General features: G+C 41.0%; 1 protein-coding gene across 1 annotated transcript; it reads left to right on the forward strand.

Annotated features, from left to right (window-relative positions):
• The first annotated feature begins 1,969 nt into the window (after positions 1-1,969).
• On the forward strand, positions 1,970-17,084 carry GFI1B (growth factor independent 1B transcriptional repressor). The gene is made up of 7 exons (XM_075834118.1): positions 1,970-2,045; positions 7,038-7,152; positions 10,199-10,351; positions 10,437-10,705; positions 10,833-10,970; positions 11,239-11,404; positions 16,495-17,084. Exons 2-7 carry the CDS (start codon positions 7,041-7,043, stop codon positions 16,671-16,673), a joined length of 1,017 nt encoding a protein of 338 aa, XP_075690233.1. The 5' UTR covers positions 1,970-2,045; positions 7,038-7,040; the 3' UTR covers positions 16,674-17,084.
• Positions 17,085-19,398: the final 2,314 nt, after the last annotated feature.

Consider the following 19,398-nt stretch of genomic DNA (forward strand, 5'->3'; position numbering starts at 1 on the left):
GGACATCTAAAAAGTTTTCCGCTCCATGTACAACATGCTGCATATACGTGCCCCTCTTGATGCCCGGCGGCACAGGCTACCCTCCGGGAGAAGTCTTTCTGCCATGACCACTTCCTGCCCTCTGCTGTATGATCGCTGATAAGATCTCTACGATATCAGGGTGGGGGACTGGGCGGATTCTCTGCGGTTTTTACTTTTTTTCTCATTGTGTCTCCAGATGAACCCATGACAGGACTGGTATCAGGGTCCGGCTATCTACACAGATTGCCCGTTTACTATAGCACGGATTCACATGTGAAAGGATCATATCTGTCCTCAGTATATAATCCGCTATGTTTATAGTCTAAACCATAAAACATCCTATATTGCGGAAATGATCACAGCAGCACAAAGTATTTCAGGATTAGTTCAGGCTGGGAGTTATAGGGTGGAAGGAGCAGGGCCCAGCAGCACAGAGTATTTCAGGAGAGGAATGTACTGATCTTGTGGGATGTCACAGACAGTGTTATATAGTGGAAGGCGCAGGGTCCCCAGCAGCACAGATTATTTCAGGACAGGAGCGTGCTGACCTTGTAAGAAGTCAGAGGGTAACACAGTGGAAACCGCCGGGTCCCCAGCAGAACAGAGTATTTCAGGAGAGGAGTGTGCGGATCTTGTGGGAGTTCACAGATGGAGAGTTACACAGTGGAAGGAGCAGGGTCCCCAGCAGTACAGAGTATTTCAGGAGTGGAGTGTACTGATCTTATGGGAGGTTGCAGACTGAGAGTTACAAAGTCAAATCAGCAGGGTCCCCAGCAACACAGAGTATTTCAGGAGAGTATTTAGTACTTTTGAAGCGCTGAAGAGAAATTTAACGAGCTTCTAAAACAAAACACAAAATGTATTTATGTCTCAGTTCGATCGGTTTCTGGGAGAGCTGGATGACAACCAACTTGGCCAACTCCCGCATGCTGTTTCACTCAGCTTTCCCAGAGCTCCGACAGCCAAGCAGGTAATGTATTGCTGAATCTGTGCCTCACTAGATTTGTCAATCAGAGTCTGGGAAAGCTGGGTGGCCGCCCCTGTAATAAACGCCATATTGGGTGTCACCCAACTTTCCAGAAACAGATGTAACTAACAAACTGTTGAAAATAATATGAGAGAGAAGACGACGACATATTCACTGGGGATTTCAACTTTTTAGGTAAAAACTTGGAGAGAAAGTCGCAAATTTATAGAAACCTGGGAATGTTCTGAGAATAGAAAACTTTGTTTTATGACAGCCCGCTACACCCCATACAGAGTACAGGCTGCCACACAAATGTAAAGGGTTAATGCCCGCCTCGGATTACAAGGGTTGGTCCATATAAGGCCAGGATCACACACACAGTTTTTGGTGCAGTTTTTAGAGCCAAACACAGAAGTGGAGACAAAAGAAAGAAGTGGCCTCTGTCTGTTCTTTATACCTTTCCTTCCTATTAGATCCACTTCTGACTTGGTCTCAAAATTATTTTGGCAATACGGGAAATCAAATTCCCTATGACAACTCTCCCTGGCACTGTTAGCATAATACAAAATACATAAAGGGGACGGTTACAATATGAGGACTGTGACACTATTCCTCTGAAAAAACTGCACCAAAACTGTGTTTGTGTGATGCTGACCTTAGGGAATTGTTTTTTAAGCAATTGGCAAAAATAAAATCCCTATTTTCGGCGCGACAAGCGTCGTACGTTTGCCTGCCGGAGATAAGTCTCAACTGCAAATAGAGAATTCAGAGAAATTGTTCTGTCTGTTTATCGAGCTTATAACACGGAGGAAAGTTGTGCTGGGAGCTCTGGGCGACTCTTCAAGGTCTGCTCCACTTTTGATAAGCAAATATTGTTCCTCTCCGCTTCCCCATTGGCTGCCGCGACACCAGATTTTGACACAAATAATCAGATTGAAAAATCAGGGCGGGGGAAGGGGCTGGGGACAAGTGTCGACAGTCGTGTCCGTACATCAGTGTGACACCAGCATTCACAGGGAGGGATCACACTCATCATCCTCACTACACCAACAGCCAGGTAATAATAGAACTATAGCAACTTTATGCTATTTTTATTTTTAATATTTTTGTTTTTATTATTATTATATTTTTTTATTTTTTTTAAAAACAATAAAAACAAATTAAGGTGATTTCATATTTCATTTATTTTTTTAATTTTTATGTTTTTATTTGCACAAAAATGCAGAATAATTGCGTATAGGTTACGTTTTACGCATTTTAATAGTTGATAGATTATTTTTTTATTTTACTTTTTTATTTGTGTACATATCACACATCTAAAACTTGAAATATATATTTTTTTTGCACGGAGGTGTAGAATTAACTATGTACACATCACAGCTAGAATTCAGTTGAATATTTTATAGATTTATTTACTTTGTCATTTTTTTTTGCACTTTTGTATCGGAATGTATCATTATTTGTGAACATAAACATATTTAAGGAGGTTAAATACTTGAAAAAAAATATATATAAAAAAAATATATATAAAAAAAATATAAATAAATAAATATATATAAATAAATAAATATATTATATATATAGTGTGTGAGAGTTATTTTTTTTCACTGCTATGTATCATTTTTGCGTACATATCACATGTTGAAGGCGGTTTAATACTCTATTGATTTATTTATTTTTTGTTGTTTTTTTTTCCCACCTGATTGTATCATTAGTTACATATTTCACACATTGAATACAGTTTAACACTTAGATTTTGTATATTCTCTTTTTTATTTTGTATTTATTTTTGATATTATTATTATTGTATATAAAAGTAAACAAATATATATTTGTACTGTTTATTTTTATTAAATTTTTTGTTTTTTCATCATATAAAAATATATCATAATGAATTTTAGAACTCAAACTATATTAAGAATACAAACACATTGGTATAAAATTATATGAAGATTTTAAAAAGAATTTATTTCAAAACGAAATAGATAAATTGGAACGGATATTGCATTTTGTCAGCACATTCATGACATTTCATTTCTCCAAAATTGATACAATATATAGATGCTCATTTATTTTTATTATTAGACTATTTTCATATTTGCATGTTGAGCTGTGGGTTTTGGCCCCTTTTTTCTGTGTTTTTGTAAAAAAAATGTCCTGAAATTTTTACGCAAAAATGTTAAAAAAATTTGATTCACTGCGGATTTGTGCTGAATTTATCGCATGGGACAGATTTAAAAAAAAACGGCAAAAAAATTTGCTAAGCACTTGTGCAGATTTTGATGCAGATTTGCCCATGAATTTCACCCTTTGTAATGCCATAGATTAAATCTGCAGCGAGCTCTAAAATCTTTTATTTCCACAAAGTGTAAAATTTTTACAAATTTTTACTCCAAATCTATCAATTATCACCTGTCCGATGGGAAATGTTGTATGTCTGAGAAATGTTTGTGGCTGGAATACCCCTTTAAATAACCAGATAGGAAATGTGATAAGGCTGTAAAGACCAATTTAAAATTTCTGCTTGAAATTTAGGATTCCCTATGACAGCTCCTACAAGACATCAAACTAACTTGATTTAGATGAATATGGATGAGCTGCAATACCAGCTTCAGCCCATAGGCAAGGGTGGCGCTGTTTCAGGAAGGAAGCACCCATGGAGGGCACCTGCTCAAGGCTCCTTCTTTCAGGGCGCCCCGTTGCTTAGTGTTAGGGAGTTGCACCTAGAACTTGAGAGAGTCCAGAACGCTCCACCAGCATCAGAATGGGGTTCCGTGGGCCCTCCAGAGAAAATTATACTGGTATCTATACAGAACCTACGCACATCCATGAAGGGCGTCATCTATAAGGTCTAATTTGTGAATAAGCCCATATAAAATAGACCCGTGATTGGCTCAGAAATCAGCTCCAATTGGGGCCCAATAATATGTGAGAACCTTTTCGAGGACCCTTGGTGGGCCACTCTGCCCTTCATCCTACAATCTGGGTCACGCTGCCTCAATGTCCTACAAAGGATGCGAAGGGGAACATGCACTGAGTCCTTGGAATCCACGGGCATGGGGCAGTGTTATCATGATCCCAAAAAAGTGCCCGATGTTGATATTTTCTATGAGTCCCCTCTCTGATATTTGAATTTTCTCGTCCCCAGGAGAAAAGGGAAATAACGAGCGCCGTTCTCTTCCGCCTTTGTTTCTCCAGAGACAAATAAAAGGTTATACGGGCGTCCTGCCAGCTCCATTCTTCCAGATCAATGCCGGACTGTGTCTGATTATTACGGGGACTCAATCCTTGCGGGACAAATGCAAATGTCAAGCAAATGACTTGTCACCTGTATCAGATCTGATGCCAGGAAAGAGCAGTTGTTTAATAGATAGAATTTATGGAGAAACTACAACTCCCAGCATGCCAGCCAGAGAGCCACAGGTCAAAGACCACTGTATTAGAAAATGACTTCATCTTCGGAGAACCTTTACTTGTATCTGAGAACATTTCCTTATCAGCAGGGAGCGATTTGTATAAAACGGGAGAGCTGCTGCAGGGATATCAAACTCCCTGCAGCTGCTCTTCTTAAAGCCACGATCACACACAGTTTTGATGCAGTTTTTGGTGAAATTTTTGGCTCATGTGTGATCCTGGCCTTATAGAGTCACTGTATACATATTGCAGCAGTCCGCTTTATGTATACTGTATCATGCGGACAGTGCCAGGGAGAGCTGTCATAGGGAATTAGATTTTTCTTATTGCCCAAATACAGGAAAGAGAAATTTATAAGGGAATTCCATAGTGCCAGGCAACCATATAGTCAGTAATGAACATATCGTATGCATATAGTATAGAGCCTCACCCCCCCCCCCACCGGTTTTTAAAGGGACATGTCAACTTAGTGTATCATATACGACCTTCCCTGGACAATATGGGCTGATACGCTTTCTTATGGTTGCCGCAGATATATATATACATTCTGTAAACTACATTTGACCTTGTTTTGGATATTATGGGAAACTGTAGACATAACCTCTCACAATGGGTTGGAAATATTAGCAGTATTATGGCCTCTGGGGTATCGGCTTTCTCCTCCCCATGCAAATCGAGCTCAGTGACAGGACCATGCAAATCCGTAGATACTTCCCTAAAACGACGCCTTGAGTCTGTGTATTGTGACTTGTGCACTTGTGATTTATTATAGACTTTGCAATCTGTCGTCGTGAAGTGTTCAGATTTCAATAACTCACTGAAAGTAAAATAAAATTTTATTTAATTTATTTTAGCAAATATTCATCAATGGTATCAATCAGAAAATGTAGCATTTCAGTCCGGCAAGGTTTACTTGCTCCAATTGTGATATACTTTATTACACGTGGCTTTATAACACCGGCTGCAGACTGACATTGGGCAGACAATCATTGTAATGTTGCTTACTGAGAAAATTCCTGTTTACAAACTGGGATCGCCACATTATGGCAGAGATTTTCACCACATCAGATGATTTTCATTTTCAATGGGAGTGACTGTACCCCATTGATGATCGGACACTTGCACGCAGTGGTTATCGCTACATGTGGTCGGAATTACTCAAAATGCACACAAAGTTATGGCATTTATAGGGAGCTATAGTTCTTTTCATCGTAGTAGAGTGGTCTATTTTATCTAGGGGGTAACCTTCTTAGACTGGTCTCCCCTTTACTATCTGTGGACATAGAGGGGGCCCCATAGAGAAAAAAAATGGGCTCCATCCTTTAATACACCGCACTGCCCCATCCCGGAGTAGTAAAGCTTAGCACCACCTGCCTCTTCTCCTTCCTTGTAAAAGAGAAAAGTAGTGCGACTCCCGGGCTGGTTCCTCTCTCCGTTGTTTACCGGGCTGGTTCCTCTCTCCGTTGTTTCCCGGGATGGTTCCTCTCTCCGTTGTTTACCGGGCTGGTTCCTCCCTCCGTTGTTTACCGGGCTGGTTCCTCTCTCCGTTGTTTCCCGGGATGGTTCCTCTCTCCGTTGTTTCCCGGGATGGTTCCTCTCCGTTGTTTCCCGGGATGGTTCCTCTCTCCGTTGTTTCCCGGGATGGTTCCTCTCTCCGTTCTTTCCCGGGCTGGTTCCTCTCAGTTTTTTACCGGGCTGGTTCCGCTCTCCGTTCTTTACCGGGCTGGTTCCTCTCTCCGTTCTTTACCGGGCTGGTTCTTCTCTCCGTTGTTTACCGGGCTGTTTCCACTCTCCGTTGTTTACCGGGCTGTTTCCACTCTCAGTTGTTTACCGGGCTGGTTCCTCTCTCCGTTCTTTACCGGGCTGGTTCCTCTCTCCGTTGTTTACCGGGCTGGTTCCTCTCTCCGTTGTTTACCGGGCTGGTTCCACTCTCCGTTCTTTACCGGGCTGGTTCCACTCTCCGTTCTTTACCGGGCTGGTTCCTCTCTCCGTTGTTTACCGGGCTGGTTCCTCTCTCCGTTGTTTACCGGGCTGGTTCCTCTCTCCGTTGTTTACCGGGCTGGTTCCTCTCTCCGTTGTTTACCGGGATGGTTCCTCTCTCCGTTGTTTACCGGGCTGTTTCCGCTCTCAGTTGTTTACCAGGCTGGTTCCTCTCTCAGTTGTTTACCGGGATGGTTCCACTCTCCGTTCTTTACCGGGCTGGTTCCACTCTCCGTTCTTTACCGGGCTGGTTCCACTCTCCGTTCTTTACCGGGCTGGTTCCTCTCTCCGTTGTTTACCGGGCTGGTTCCTCTCTCCGTTGTTTACCGGGCTGGTTCCTCTCTCAGTTGTTTACCGGGATGGTTCCTCTCTCAGTTGTTTACCGGGATGGTTCCTCTCTCCGTTCTTTACCGGGCTGGTTCCACTCTCCGTTCTTTACCGGGTTGGTCCCTCTCTCCGTTGTTTACCAGGCTGGTCCCTCTTTTATTTTTTTGCTGACATTGAGAAGCCTGTGAGAAGCCCTATGTAGGTGTGGTGTCAGAGTCAGTGCAGAGTCATAGTTGGTACCCTTCCACCTCCATGTGCCCCTTTGTATTACGCCCTCGATTGTCATATTTTTTCTTATATAACCTGTCACAATTTGCTTCTTCTTCAGGAAATGCCACGGTCCTTTTTGGTAAAAAGCAAGAAAACTCACAGTTACCACCAACATCGCTACTCAGAAGATGAAGGTCCACCCGAGGAGAGTCCGGTCACTGCAATATGCCAAGGTAAGTAATTCAGTCACATCCATCCTGGTGAACTGACCCTGGATGGGCAATAGTCACACCACTTCATGGTCCCCCATCCAGATGCTGAAGACCTGTACAGACCCAATACAGCTAAAGCTTTGTTACAATTGCATCCAGCTAAGACAGTCATCTGTGAGATAAACACGTCAGCAGCTCAATCCGCTCTCCTATACCAATTGTTTGTTACAATGTATCAGTGCAGGTAAAATGTATCAGTCTAGAGTCCAGGCTGTTAAACTCACAGTGAATTGTCTAGACTGGATACAACTGTAGAAAACCTTCAGCTATGGGAAGTATAAGGTCGGGAGCGTTTTCAGCATTTGAAGACTGTTACCATTCACTGACAGCCAGCAGAGACTCTTCTAAAAGATTTTGGTGTCTGTTTGAACACGTTGTGTATTAATTAGCTCTGTATAAACAGGGAACTAAATCATATCCCCATTTCCTCTTCCAAAACATTGTCCATAATGTGATTTATAAACTTTTATTAATGACTTCCCGGTTAATATATCCCGTGAACGCTCTGAGCTGAGCAGAAATGGCGCCTCTACTCTCGTATTCTAAGTTTCGGGACCCCTACCGATCTGCACTATGTATGAAGGGGGCGCTGTGTTCTGTGTTTACAAAGGCACAGCGCCATACATCGGGTTGTGGCTGTACCTGGTACTGCTGCTTAGTAACATTCACACACCAGGGGGGTATGGAGAGTCACATGATGGAATGAGCAGGGTCCCTCAGCAGCACAGAGTATTTTAGGAGAGTAGTGTGCGGATCTTGTAGGGGTTATGGATGGAAAGTCACATAGTGGGAGGAGCAGTGTCTCAAGCAGCACAGAGTATTTCCGGAGAGAAGTGCTCTGATGGGGGTACTGGAGAGTCACATGATGGGACTAGCAGTGTCCCTCAGCAGTACAGAGTATTTCAGAAAATAAGTGTTCTCATCTTGTTGCGGTTACTGATTGAGAGTTACATAGAGGGAGGAGCAGGGTCCTTCAGCAGCACAGTGTATTTCAGGAGAGGGTTGTGCGGCTCCTGTGGGGGTCACTGATGGAGAGTCACATGGTGGGAGGAGCAGGGTCCCTCAGCAGCACAGAGTATTTCAGGAGAGGGGTGTGCGGATCCTCTGTGGGTCTCTGATGGAGAGTCACATGGTGCACGGTCACTGACTATTGTGAGAATATTGGAGGGTGCAGAGGCTCCTGCTGTCTCCTGCCTGTCAGGGCATCTTATAGACGGGTCATATAACATAGTCCGGAGGTAATAACCTGCCCTGCAAGGTGCGGCCACCTGACTCATACCCAGGCTGACGAGTGCCAGCAGTTACCCCTCACCCTCAGGGCGCATTCAAATCAACTCTATTCAAATCCCCATTGTCTGCCTATAACTTGTTACTGGAAGCGGAAACCAGAGGAGACCTCCACCATGTGTCCATCACTGACCCCACACCCTACATCATCATCGACTGCATCATGTATCTAAGCTCATGTATCTAACATATTTGTATGTCACAGCTAACCAGTGGCTGGAGGGACGGCCTGTCATTTCTACACAAATTCTCCGTCATCCCCGTATCACATATGATAGGATTAGATACAGCAGCTCAGCAGACAGTATCACACATGATAGATTAGATACACAGCTCAGCAGACAGTATCAAACATGATAGATTAGATACACGGCTCAGCAGACAGTATCACACATGATAGGATTAGATACAATGGCTCAGCAGATAGTATCACACATGATAGGATTAGATACAGTGGCTCAGCAGACAGTATCACACATGATAGGATTAGATACACAGCTCAGCACACAGTATCACACATGGTAGGATTAGATACACAGCTCAGCAGACAGCATCACACATGATAGGATTAGATACACATATCAGCAGATAGTATCACACATGGTAGGTTTAGATACACAGCTCAGCAGACAGTATCACACATGATAGGATTAGATACACAGCTCAGCAGACAGTATCACACATGATAGGATTAGATACACAGCTCAGCAGACAGCATCACACATGATAGGATTAGATACACAGCTCAGCAGACAGTATCACACATGATAGGATTAGATACACAGCTCAGCACACAGTATCACACATGATAGGATTAGATACACAGCTCAGCAGACAGTATCACACATGATAGGATTAGATACACAGCTCAGCAGACAGTATCACACATGATAGGATTAGATACATGGCTCAGCAGACAGTATCACACATGATAGGATTAGATACAGCAGCTCAGCAGACAGTATCACACATGATAGGATTAGATACACGGCTCAGCAGACAGTATCACACATGATAGGATTAGATACACAGCTCAGCAGACAGTATCACACATGATAGGATTAGATACATGGCTCAGCAGACAGTATCACACATGATAGGATTAGATACAGCAGCTCAGCAGACAGTATCACACATGATCGGCTTAGATACATGGCTCAGGAGGCAGTATCACACATGATTGGCTTAGATACATCAGCCTGGGAATTATTATAGCTGTGATACGGGATTGGTTGGGTGCCTGACAAGGATGTACCGCTAGGATATGTTTTTTCAATTCAATCAAAGCCGGATTTTCAAACATACATAAATTGGCTCAGTGTCTGTACAAACATTGTGGTTTCTGTCACACACAGCGTCAACAAATACAAGTCTGCAGCGCCGATCCTGGTGGATTATATTCCCCGATCCTGTACATTATAGGGCCGGACATAGAAGTGAGGGGGCACCAAAGCAGCAATCAAAGAGCACCCCCTTCCCTGTTCGTGTCTGTTTCCTCCATCTCACCCCTATATCTAGAGGACGGGCGAACTCACCCTCACCCAGCCCAGCCTAGGGGGATAGAGGGGCCACATGATCATTTACCCCCTATTCTTAGGGCCTGTGGAAAAGGGGAACCTGCGGAAATGAAATGTTCCCAGATCTCCTTCTAAACATTCACAATCTTTTTATTATCATTTTTTAGATATTTTCATATTTCTTCTGTATAATATTACACTAGATGACGGCGAATCGGACAACGGGCATTTGTCCAGCATCGCCCTCAAAGAAAACGCCCCTGAGGATCTGACCAAGAGCAGTCACGTCCATTCAGAAGACGACACAGCGAGACCCCTTTATTTGAGTAGAGGCATCTCTACGGCTTCAGGCCCAGGTATAGTACTACAGCACTCATCATCCAACTAAGGGAAGATGCCTATGAATGTATTAATAATTCCACGTTTCATCCTTTCTTCCAGGGATCCCTATGTCCTTGCTCCCCATAAAGTCGTACCCTTCGCTCCCCCTGTCCGCCTTCTACAAGCAGAGCCTATCCTGGGAGTCCCTGCATTCTGCCTATAGCTTCAAACAAGTCCCGTCCCACGTACACCCCGCCATGCTGCAGAGGCCTATAGGATTATACAGCAGCCCCCCTGCAACTCCCGAGTCCAACTACGATCACCCCATTAATTATAGCCTTGGATTCTCCTCTCCTATAGACAATTATCACTGCGTCAAGTGCAGCAAGGTAAGAGGTCTCCAGTCTGGGATGTAGTGGGCGTACGACGAGGGCGGCTGCAGGTTAAGCATTCAGTATAGGACACAGAACTATTATATTTTATAAAAAAAAACAGACAAACTCCTCTGTCCTTTAGGTTTTCTCTACATCTCATGGATTGGAGGTCCATGTCCGGAGGTCTCATAGTGGAACTCGACCATTTGTCTGTGATACTTGTGGGAAATCCTTTGGTCATGCCGTCAGTCTTGAGCAGCATCTCAATGTTCACTCACAGGTGAGGCCCTTAGTGTGCAGTGTACTGCTGAGCTGTGTATCTAAGCCTATCATGTGTGACACTGTCTGCTGAGCTGTGTATCTAATCCTATCATGTGTGATACGGTCCGCTGAGCTGTGTATCTAAGCCTATCATGTGTGATACTGTCTGCTGAGCCGTGTATCTAAGCATATAATTCGTGATACTGTCTTCTCAGCCATGTATCTAATCCTATCATGTGTGATACACCAGCAACTACGTGTTAATAACAATTCCTCATATCTCACAGGAAAGGAGCTTTGAGTGCAAGATGTGTGGCAAAACATTTAAGCGTTCTTCTACGTTATCCACCCACCTGCTCATCCACTCAGACACTCGGCCCTATCCATGCCAGTTCTGTGGAAAGCGTTTCCACCAAAAGTCTGACATGAAAAAACATACATACATCCACACTGGTGAGTTATACTGCATCTATATTATATATTGGCCCTGTGTACAAGAATATAACTACTATAATACTGCGCCTATATACAAGAATATAACTACTATAATACTGCCTCCTATATACAAGAATATAACTACTATAATACTGCCCCTATATACAAGAATATAACTACTATAATACTGCCCCCTATATACAAGAATATAACTACTATAATACTGCTCCCTATATACAAGAATATAACTACTATAATACTGCCCCCTATATACAAGAATATAACTACTATAATACTGCCCCCTATATACAAGAATATAACTACTATAATACTGCTCCTATATACAAGAATATAACTACTATAATACTGCAATCTATATACAAGAATATAACTACTATAATACTGCTCCTATATACAAGAATATAACTACTATAATACTGCCTCCTATATACAAGAATATAACTACTATAATACTGCCCCCTATATACAAGAATATAACTACTATAATACTGCCCCCTATGGACAAGAATATAACTACTATAATACTGCTCCTATATACAAGAATATAACTACTATAATACTGCCCCCTATGGACAAGAATATAACTACTATAATACTGCTCCTATATACAAGAATATAACTACTATAATACTGCCCCCTATATACAAGAATATAACTACTATAATACTGCCTCCTATATACAAGAATATAACTACTATAATACTGCCCCCTATATACAAGAATATAACTACTATAATACTGCCCCTATATACAAGAATATAACTACTATAATACTGCCCCTATATACAAGAATATAACTACTATAATACTGCCTCCTATATACAAGAGTATAACTACTATAATACTGCCCACTATATACAAGAATATAACTACTATAATACTGCTCCTATATACAAGAATATAACTACTATAATACTGCCCCTATATACAAGAATATAACTACTATAATACTGCTCCTATATACAAGAATATAACTACTATAATACTGCCTCCTATATACAAGAATATAACTACTATAATACTGCCCCTACATACAAGAATATAAATACTATAATACTGCCCCTATATACAAGAATATAACTACTATAATACTGCTCCTATATACAAGAATATAACTACTATAATACTGCTCCTATATACAAGAATATAACTACTATAATACTGCTCCCTATATACAAGAATATAACTACTATAATACTGCTCCTATATACAAGAATATAGCTACTATAATACTTCCCCCATATACAAGAATATAACTACTATAATACTGCCCCCTATATACAAGAATATAACTACTATAATACTGCCCCCTATATACAAGAATATAAGTACTATAATACTGCTCCTATATACAAGAATATAAGTACTATAATACTGCCCCTATATACAAGAATATAACTACTATAATACTGCTCCTATATACAAGAATATAACTACTATAATACTGCTCCTATATACAAGAATATAAGTACTATAATACTGCCCCTATATACAAGAATATAACTACTATAATACTGCTCCTATATACAAGAATATAACTACTATAATACAGCCTCCTATATACAAGAATATAACTACTATAATACTGCCCCTATATACAAGAATATAACTACTATAATACTGCTCCTATATACAAGAATATAGCTACTATAATACTGCCTCCTACATACAAGAATATAACTACTATAATACTGCCCTCTATATACAAGAATATAACTACTATTAGGGCGGGTTCACACATAGCGGAATTTCACTTAAATTCCGCTGCGGACACTCCGCAGCGTTAATCCGCAGCGGAGCCGTTTCTCCATTGACTTTCACTTTAATTTAGCAGTGTTCGTTTACACGATGCGTACAATTCCGCTGCGGAGCATAGGCTGCGGAGCGGAATTTGGTGTCCGCAGCATGCTCTGTCTGTTGCGGAGCAGTGGCGGACTGGTTGCGGACTCATGGCGGAATTTCTCCATTGACTTCAATGGAGAGTCAAAATTCCGCAATGAAGTCCGCAGATCTTATGTGTGCTGCGGAGCGTATTGTTTTTACTACCATGACATTTCTTCAATCTGGCTGGACCTATGTATTTCTAGGTCTACAGCCAGACTGAGGAAGTCAATGGGGCTCCCGTAATGACGGGAGCGTTGCTAGGAGACGTCTGTAAATAGTCACTGTCCAGGGTGCTGAAAGAGTTACGCGATCGGCAGTAACTGTTTCTGCACCCGGGACAGTGACTACCGATCTCAATATACATGTATCTGTAAAAAAAAATATAAGTTCATACTTACCGAGAACTCCCTGCGTCTGTCTCCAGTCCGGCCTCCCAGGATGACGTTTCAGTGTAAGTGACGGCTGCAGCCAATCACAGGCCAAGCACAGGCTGCAGCGGTCACATGGACTGGAGCGTCATCCAGGGAGGTCGGGCCGGATGCCGAAAGAGGGACGCGTCACCAAGACAACGGGCGGTAAGTATGAATTTCTTTGACTTTCACTAGGGAAAGTGCTGTCCCTTCTCTCTATCCTGCACTGAATAGGGAGAAGAGAAGCACTTTTCCTGCAGTCCGCAGCGGCCAGTCCGCATCAATTTTCTGCACATTTTGTGCAGATCCGCTGCAGAATCTGCAATGCAGATTCTGTGCGGCATTGATGCGGACAGTTGCGGAGGAATTCCGCCATGTGTGGTCATGCCCTAATACTGCCCTCTATATACAAGAATATAACTACTATAATACTGCCCCCTATATACAAGAATAGAACTACTACAATACTGCCCCCTATATACAAGAATATAACTACTATAATACTGCCTCTATATACAAGAATATAACTACTATAATACTGCCTCTATATACAAGAATATAACTACTATAATACTGCTCCCTATATACAAGAATATAACTACTATAATACTGCCCCTATATACAAGAATATAACTACTATAATACTGCTCCTATATACAAGAATATAACTACTATAATACTGCCCCTATATACAAGAATATAACTACTATAATACTGCTCCTATATAGAAGAATATAACTACTATAATACTGCCCCCTATATACAAGAATATAACTACTATAATACTGCCCCTATATACAAGAATATAACTACTGTAATACTGTGCCCTATATACAAGAATATAACTACTATAATACTGCCTCTATATACAAGAATATAACTACTATAATACTGCTCCCTATATACAAGAATATAACCACTATAATACTGCCCCTATATACAAGAATATAACTACTGTAATACTGCGCCCTATATACAAGACTATAACTACTATAATACTGCTCCTATATACAAGAATATAACTACTATAATACTGCCCCTATATATAAGAATATAACTACTATAATACTGCCCCTATATACAAGAATATAACTACTATAATACTGCCCCCTATATACAAGAATATAACTACTATAATACTGCTCCTATATACAAGAATATAACTACTACAATACTGCCCCCTATATACAAGAATATAACTACTATAATACTGCCCCCTATATACAAGAATATAACTACTGTAATACTGTGCCCTATGTACAAGAATATAACTACTATAATACTGCTCCTATATACAAGAATATAACTACTGTAATACTGCCCCCTATATACAAGAATATAACTACTATAATACTGCTCCTATATACAAGAATATAACTACTATAATACTAACCCCTATATACAAGAATATAACTACTATAATACTGCCCCCTATATACAAGAATATAACTACTATAACACCGCCTGTATATACAAGAATATAACTACTATAATACTGCCCCCTATATACAAGAATATAACTACTATAATACTGCTCCTATATACAAGAATATAACTACTATAATACTGCCCCCTATATACAAGAATATAACTACTATAATACTGCCCCTATATACAAGAATATAACTAATATAATACTGCCCCCTATATACAAGAATATAACTACTATAATACTGCCTCCTATATACAAGAATATAACTACTATAATACTGCCCCCTATATACAAGAATATAACTACTATAATACAGCCTCCTATATACAAGAATATAACTACTATAATACTGCCTCCTATATACAAGAATATAACTACTGTAATACTGTGCCCTATGTACAAGAATATAAGTACTATAATACTGCCCCTATATACAAGAATATAACTACTATAATACTGCCCCTATATACAAGAATATAACTACTATAATACTGCTCCTATATACAAGAATATAACTACTATAATACTGCCCCTATATACAAGAATATAACTACTATAATACTGCTCCTATATACAAGAATATAACTACTATAATACTGCCCCCTATATACAAGAATATAACTACTATAATACTGTTCCTATATACAAGAATATAACTACTATAATACTGCCCCCTATATACAAGAATATAACTACTATAATACTGCTCCTATATACAAGAATATAACTACTATAATACTGCCCCCTATATACAAGAATATAACTACTATAATACTGTTCCTATATACAAGAATATAACTACTATAATACTGCCCCCTATATACAAGAATATAACTACTATAATACTGCCCCCTATATACAAGAATAGAACTACTATAATACTGCTCCTATATACAAGAATATACCTACTATAATACTGCTCCTATATACAAGAATATAATTACTATAATACTGCTCCTATATACAAGAATATAAATACTATAATACTGCACCCTATATACAAGAATATAACTACTATAATACTGTTCCTATATACAAGAATATAACTACTATAATACTGCCCCCTATATACAAGACTATAACTACTATAATACTGCTCCTATATACAAGAATATAACTACTATAATACTGCCCCCTATATACAAGAATATAACTACTATAATACTGTTCCTATATACAAGAATATAACTACTATAATACTGCCCCCTATATACAAGAATATAACTACTATAATACTGCTCCTATATACAAGAATATAACTACTATAATAACAACTAGTCTGTTATTTGGGGTATAGTGTAGAGAACCCGCCGGCTTCCCCCATAAATTAATTTTTCATTTTTGTTCTCTGATGTCTTTAGGAGAGAAGCCGCACAAATGTCAAGTTTGTGGAAAAGCTTTCAGCCAGAGCTCGAACCTCATCACACACAGCCGCAAGCACACGGGCTTCAAGCCTTTTACATGCGACCTGTGCGGCAAGGGGTTCCAGCGCAAGGTGGACCTGAGGAGGCACAGAGAAAACCAACACGGACTAAAATGACCAAAATGGGGTTAATAGTGGGGCTGGATATCCCATGGGCATTGGTCTGTGAGATCAATCATCAGTCCTGGTTTCTTACATGGATACGACACAGGCGACATCTTGGCAGTTATGCAGCATGAGTAGTCAATGACTAGGGTTGGGCGGTTGCCTAGCAACAAGTACTCCCGCCAGCGGGTGACACCACTGGATCCTTTGGTTTTTGTATACCATGGACTATAGTAATAGCACGCCGGCCTTTTGTTCCATTGATTAAAGATGGCCGCTAAAGTGATGTTACTCAGGTGGGTAGGGGGAGAAGGGTCTCCCTATCAGAAGGGGGGGTTTATTATTTCCAATGTTTTTCAACTCATTTTATTTATTTCAGGCGATTGTTGCTTACGATCAGTTTCTTTAACGCCCCCTGTATATAATAATTATGTATAATAGATATTACGATGTATTATTACTTGGAATAAAACCTTTTATACATTTGACATTTACAATTTTTTCTAATAGAAGTGCAAAGGAAAAAAAAATTGAGCTGTTGCCTATGGCAACCAATCAGGTTGCTGCTTTAAAATGCTCAACCTGTTGTGGAAAAATGAGAGCTGGAAATTGATTGGTTGCTATAAACTCTCTCCCACACAAGAGGTGTAGAAGGGCCATCCAATCAGAACTGCTAGGGAAAGAGAAATAGGATTGGTTGTTATAAGCTCTCTACCAAACAAAAGAGGAGGAGGTAGAGGAGGACCATCCAATCAGATCAGTGCTAGCAAAATGAAAGGCGCAATCTGATTTGTTGCTATGGGCTTTTTTTTTCCACACGAAGAAGATGAAAGTGGAGGAGGGCCATACAATCCAATCACTTCTAGCAAACTGAAAGAAGTTGATTGGTTGCTATGGGCTCCATCCCATTAAGGTGAAGGAGGGCCATCCAATCAGCTCACTGCTAGCAAAGTAAAAAGAGAAATCTGATTGGTTGCTATGGGCTCTATCAAACACAGAAAAGATGGAGGAGTATTATCAAATCAGATCGATGATAGAAAAATGAAAGGAGGAATCTGATTGGTTTCTATTAATAACTTGCCAGAACTAGTTTTTATAGTGAAGGGACGTAGCCCATAGCAACCAATCAGATTAAAGTTCTGATTTTTGAAGTACCATATTGGTCGCTATGGGCAACAGCTCCATTTTTGTAGTTCATACATTTATCCGAATACGTGTATTATTATTACTTGCAGCAGACGATTGGCCATCCGGAGATGTGGATTCTGGTCGCGGGCTTTCGTCTCCTCCATTTGTTTTTATGACGTGCTCTCGCTCTAAGCCTAATAAAAGTCAGATTCGTTTTTTCCGTTTCGCAGATTTGCATTGTTCAGGACCGGAGGATGAATGGAGGCATTTTATCCATCCAGTCCGTCCTCCCTTACATTTGCTTTGCAGATCAGATTCTTCCTCTTACAAGACGGGTCATTAAAATCACTTGTTCCTGTTAACCCTTGGTGAATCGATACGCAGTGCATTCTGGGTTGAGCATGGACACAAAGATTTACCTATCTTCTTTGGCAGAGGGGCCTTTTGACCCCTTTAGGCACCAGGGTCCAGGGGTGACTGCTATCTCTGCAGCCCCTATAGCGACAGCTATGTACCTACACCTACGCCATGTGCGCGGAGCCTTAAATGGGTTTTCCAGACAGTACAAATTGATGGCCTATCCTCAGGATAAGGCCATCAATAACTGATGGGGCGGGGTCCGACTCCTGGGACCCCCGATCAGCTGTTTTGAAGGGGCCGCAGCACTCCCATTCACTTCAATGTGAGAAGGCCGCAATACCTGTGAATCGCCAAATTGCTAAATGCGGGTCAACGATTCAGTGAGCAAGTAGAAATGAAGGGGAAGCAGCACTTGTACAAGCGCTGCACCCCCTTCAAAATAGCTGATCGGCGGGGGTCCCGGGAATCGGACCCCGACCCATCAGCTATTTATGGCCTATCTGGAGGATAAGCCATAAATTTTTACTGTCTGGAAACCCCTGTAAAGGCGCCAAGGTGTCCATAGGCCTCAGCTGTACAGAGCCGTAGGCGCCCCGTGCGCTTCTGTATAGTGCCTCAATAATATGGCATGATGGCGCATGCCACGATTTGTGTTCTGTGGGATTCTGTAAAACTTCCCAACATCTGCATCCTCATTTGTGGGACAATTTTAAGCTCTGCTCCGATCCGCCTACAAAACTTCTCAGAAATGCCCACTTTCGGGGGCACATTTGCATCATATCCTGTCCCTTCGAGGTTTGTTTCACACAGAGTTTTTTGGTGAGGTTTTTGACACGGAAACGATGTCGGAAACCATTACAAAAAACGTCCGAAAACACCTCCCATTGATTTCAATTGGAGACGGAGGCATTTCCCCCCCCGCGAGTGGAAAAAAACGCTCGCGGGACAGAGAAGCGTCATGCCCTTTCTTCAGGCGTTTCGGGAGGCATCAACAGGAGACAGAAAAAGCGTCTGAGACCCTAAAGGAATGTTTTGGGTGGAGTTAATCTTTCCTACCAGGATAACGGATGGCATATCACTAGGATATACCAAGGGTTGCCACCTGGCTGGTAAGGGACTGGTTTGCCCAGTAATTGATCCATAGACATTAATATGCAGTTGGTTCCCCCTTTGCAGTAAAAAAATCTTCCATCTTCCACTCTTCTGGGGGTTTTCTACAAGATTTTGGGGTCTGTGGGAATTTTTGCCC

This window comes from Rhinoderma darwinii, chromosome 8 (assembly GCF_050947455.1).
Source record: "Rhinoderma darwinii isolate aRhiDar2 chromosome 8, aRhiDar2.hap1, whole genome shotgun sequence".
Lineage (NCBI taxonomy): Eukaryota > Metazoa > Chordata > Amphibia > Anura > Rhinodermatidae > Rhinoderma > Rhinoderma darwinii.

Bases quoted from the DNA above. Each gene is read 5' to 3' on its own strand.
- GFI1B (XM_075834118.1), top strand. From the start codon at position 7,041: ATGCCACGGTCCTTTTTGGTAAAAAGCAAGAAAACTCACAGTTACCAC. The intron at 7,153-10,198 runs GTAAGTAATTCA...ATATTACACTAG, and splicing joins GGTCACTGCAATATGCCAAG to ATGACGGCGAATCGGACAAC. The intron at 10,971-11,238 runs GTGAGGCCCTTA...CATATCTCACAG, and splicing joins ATCTCAATGTTCACTCACAG to GAAAGGAGCTTTGAGTGCAA.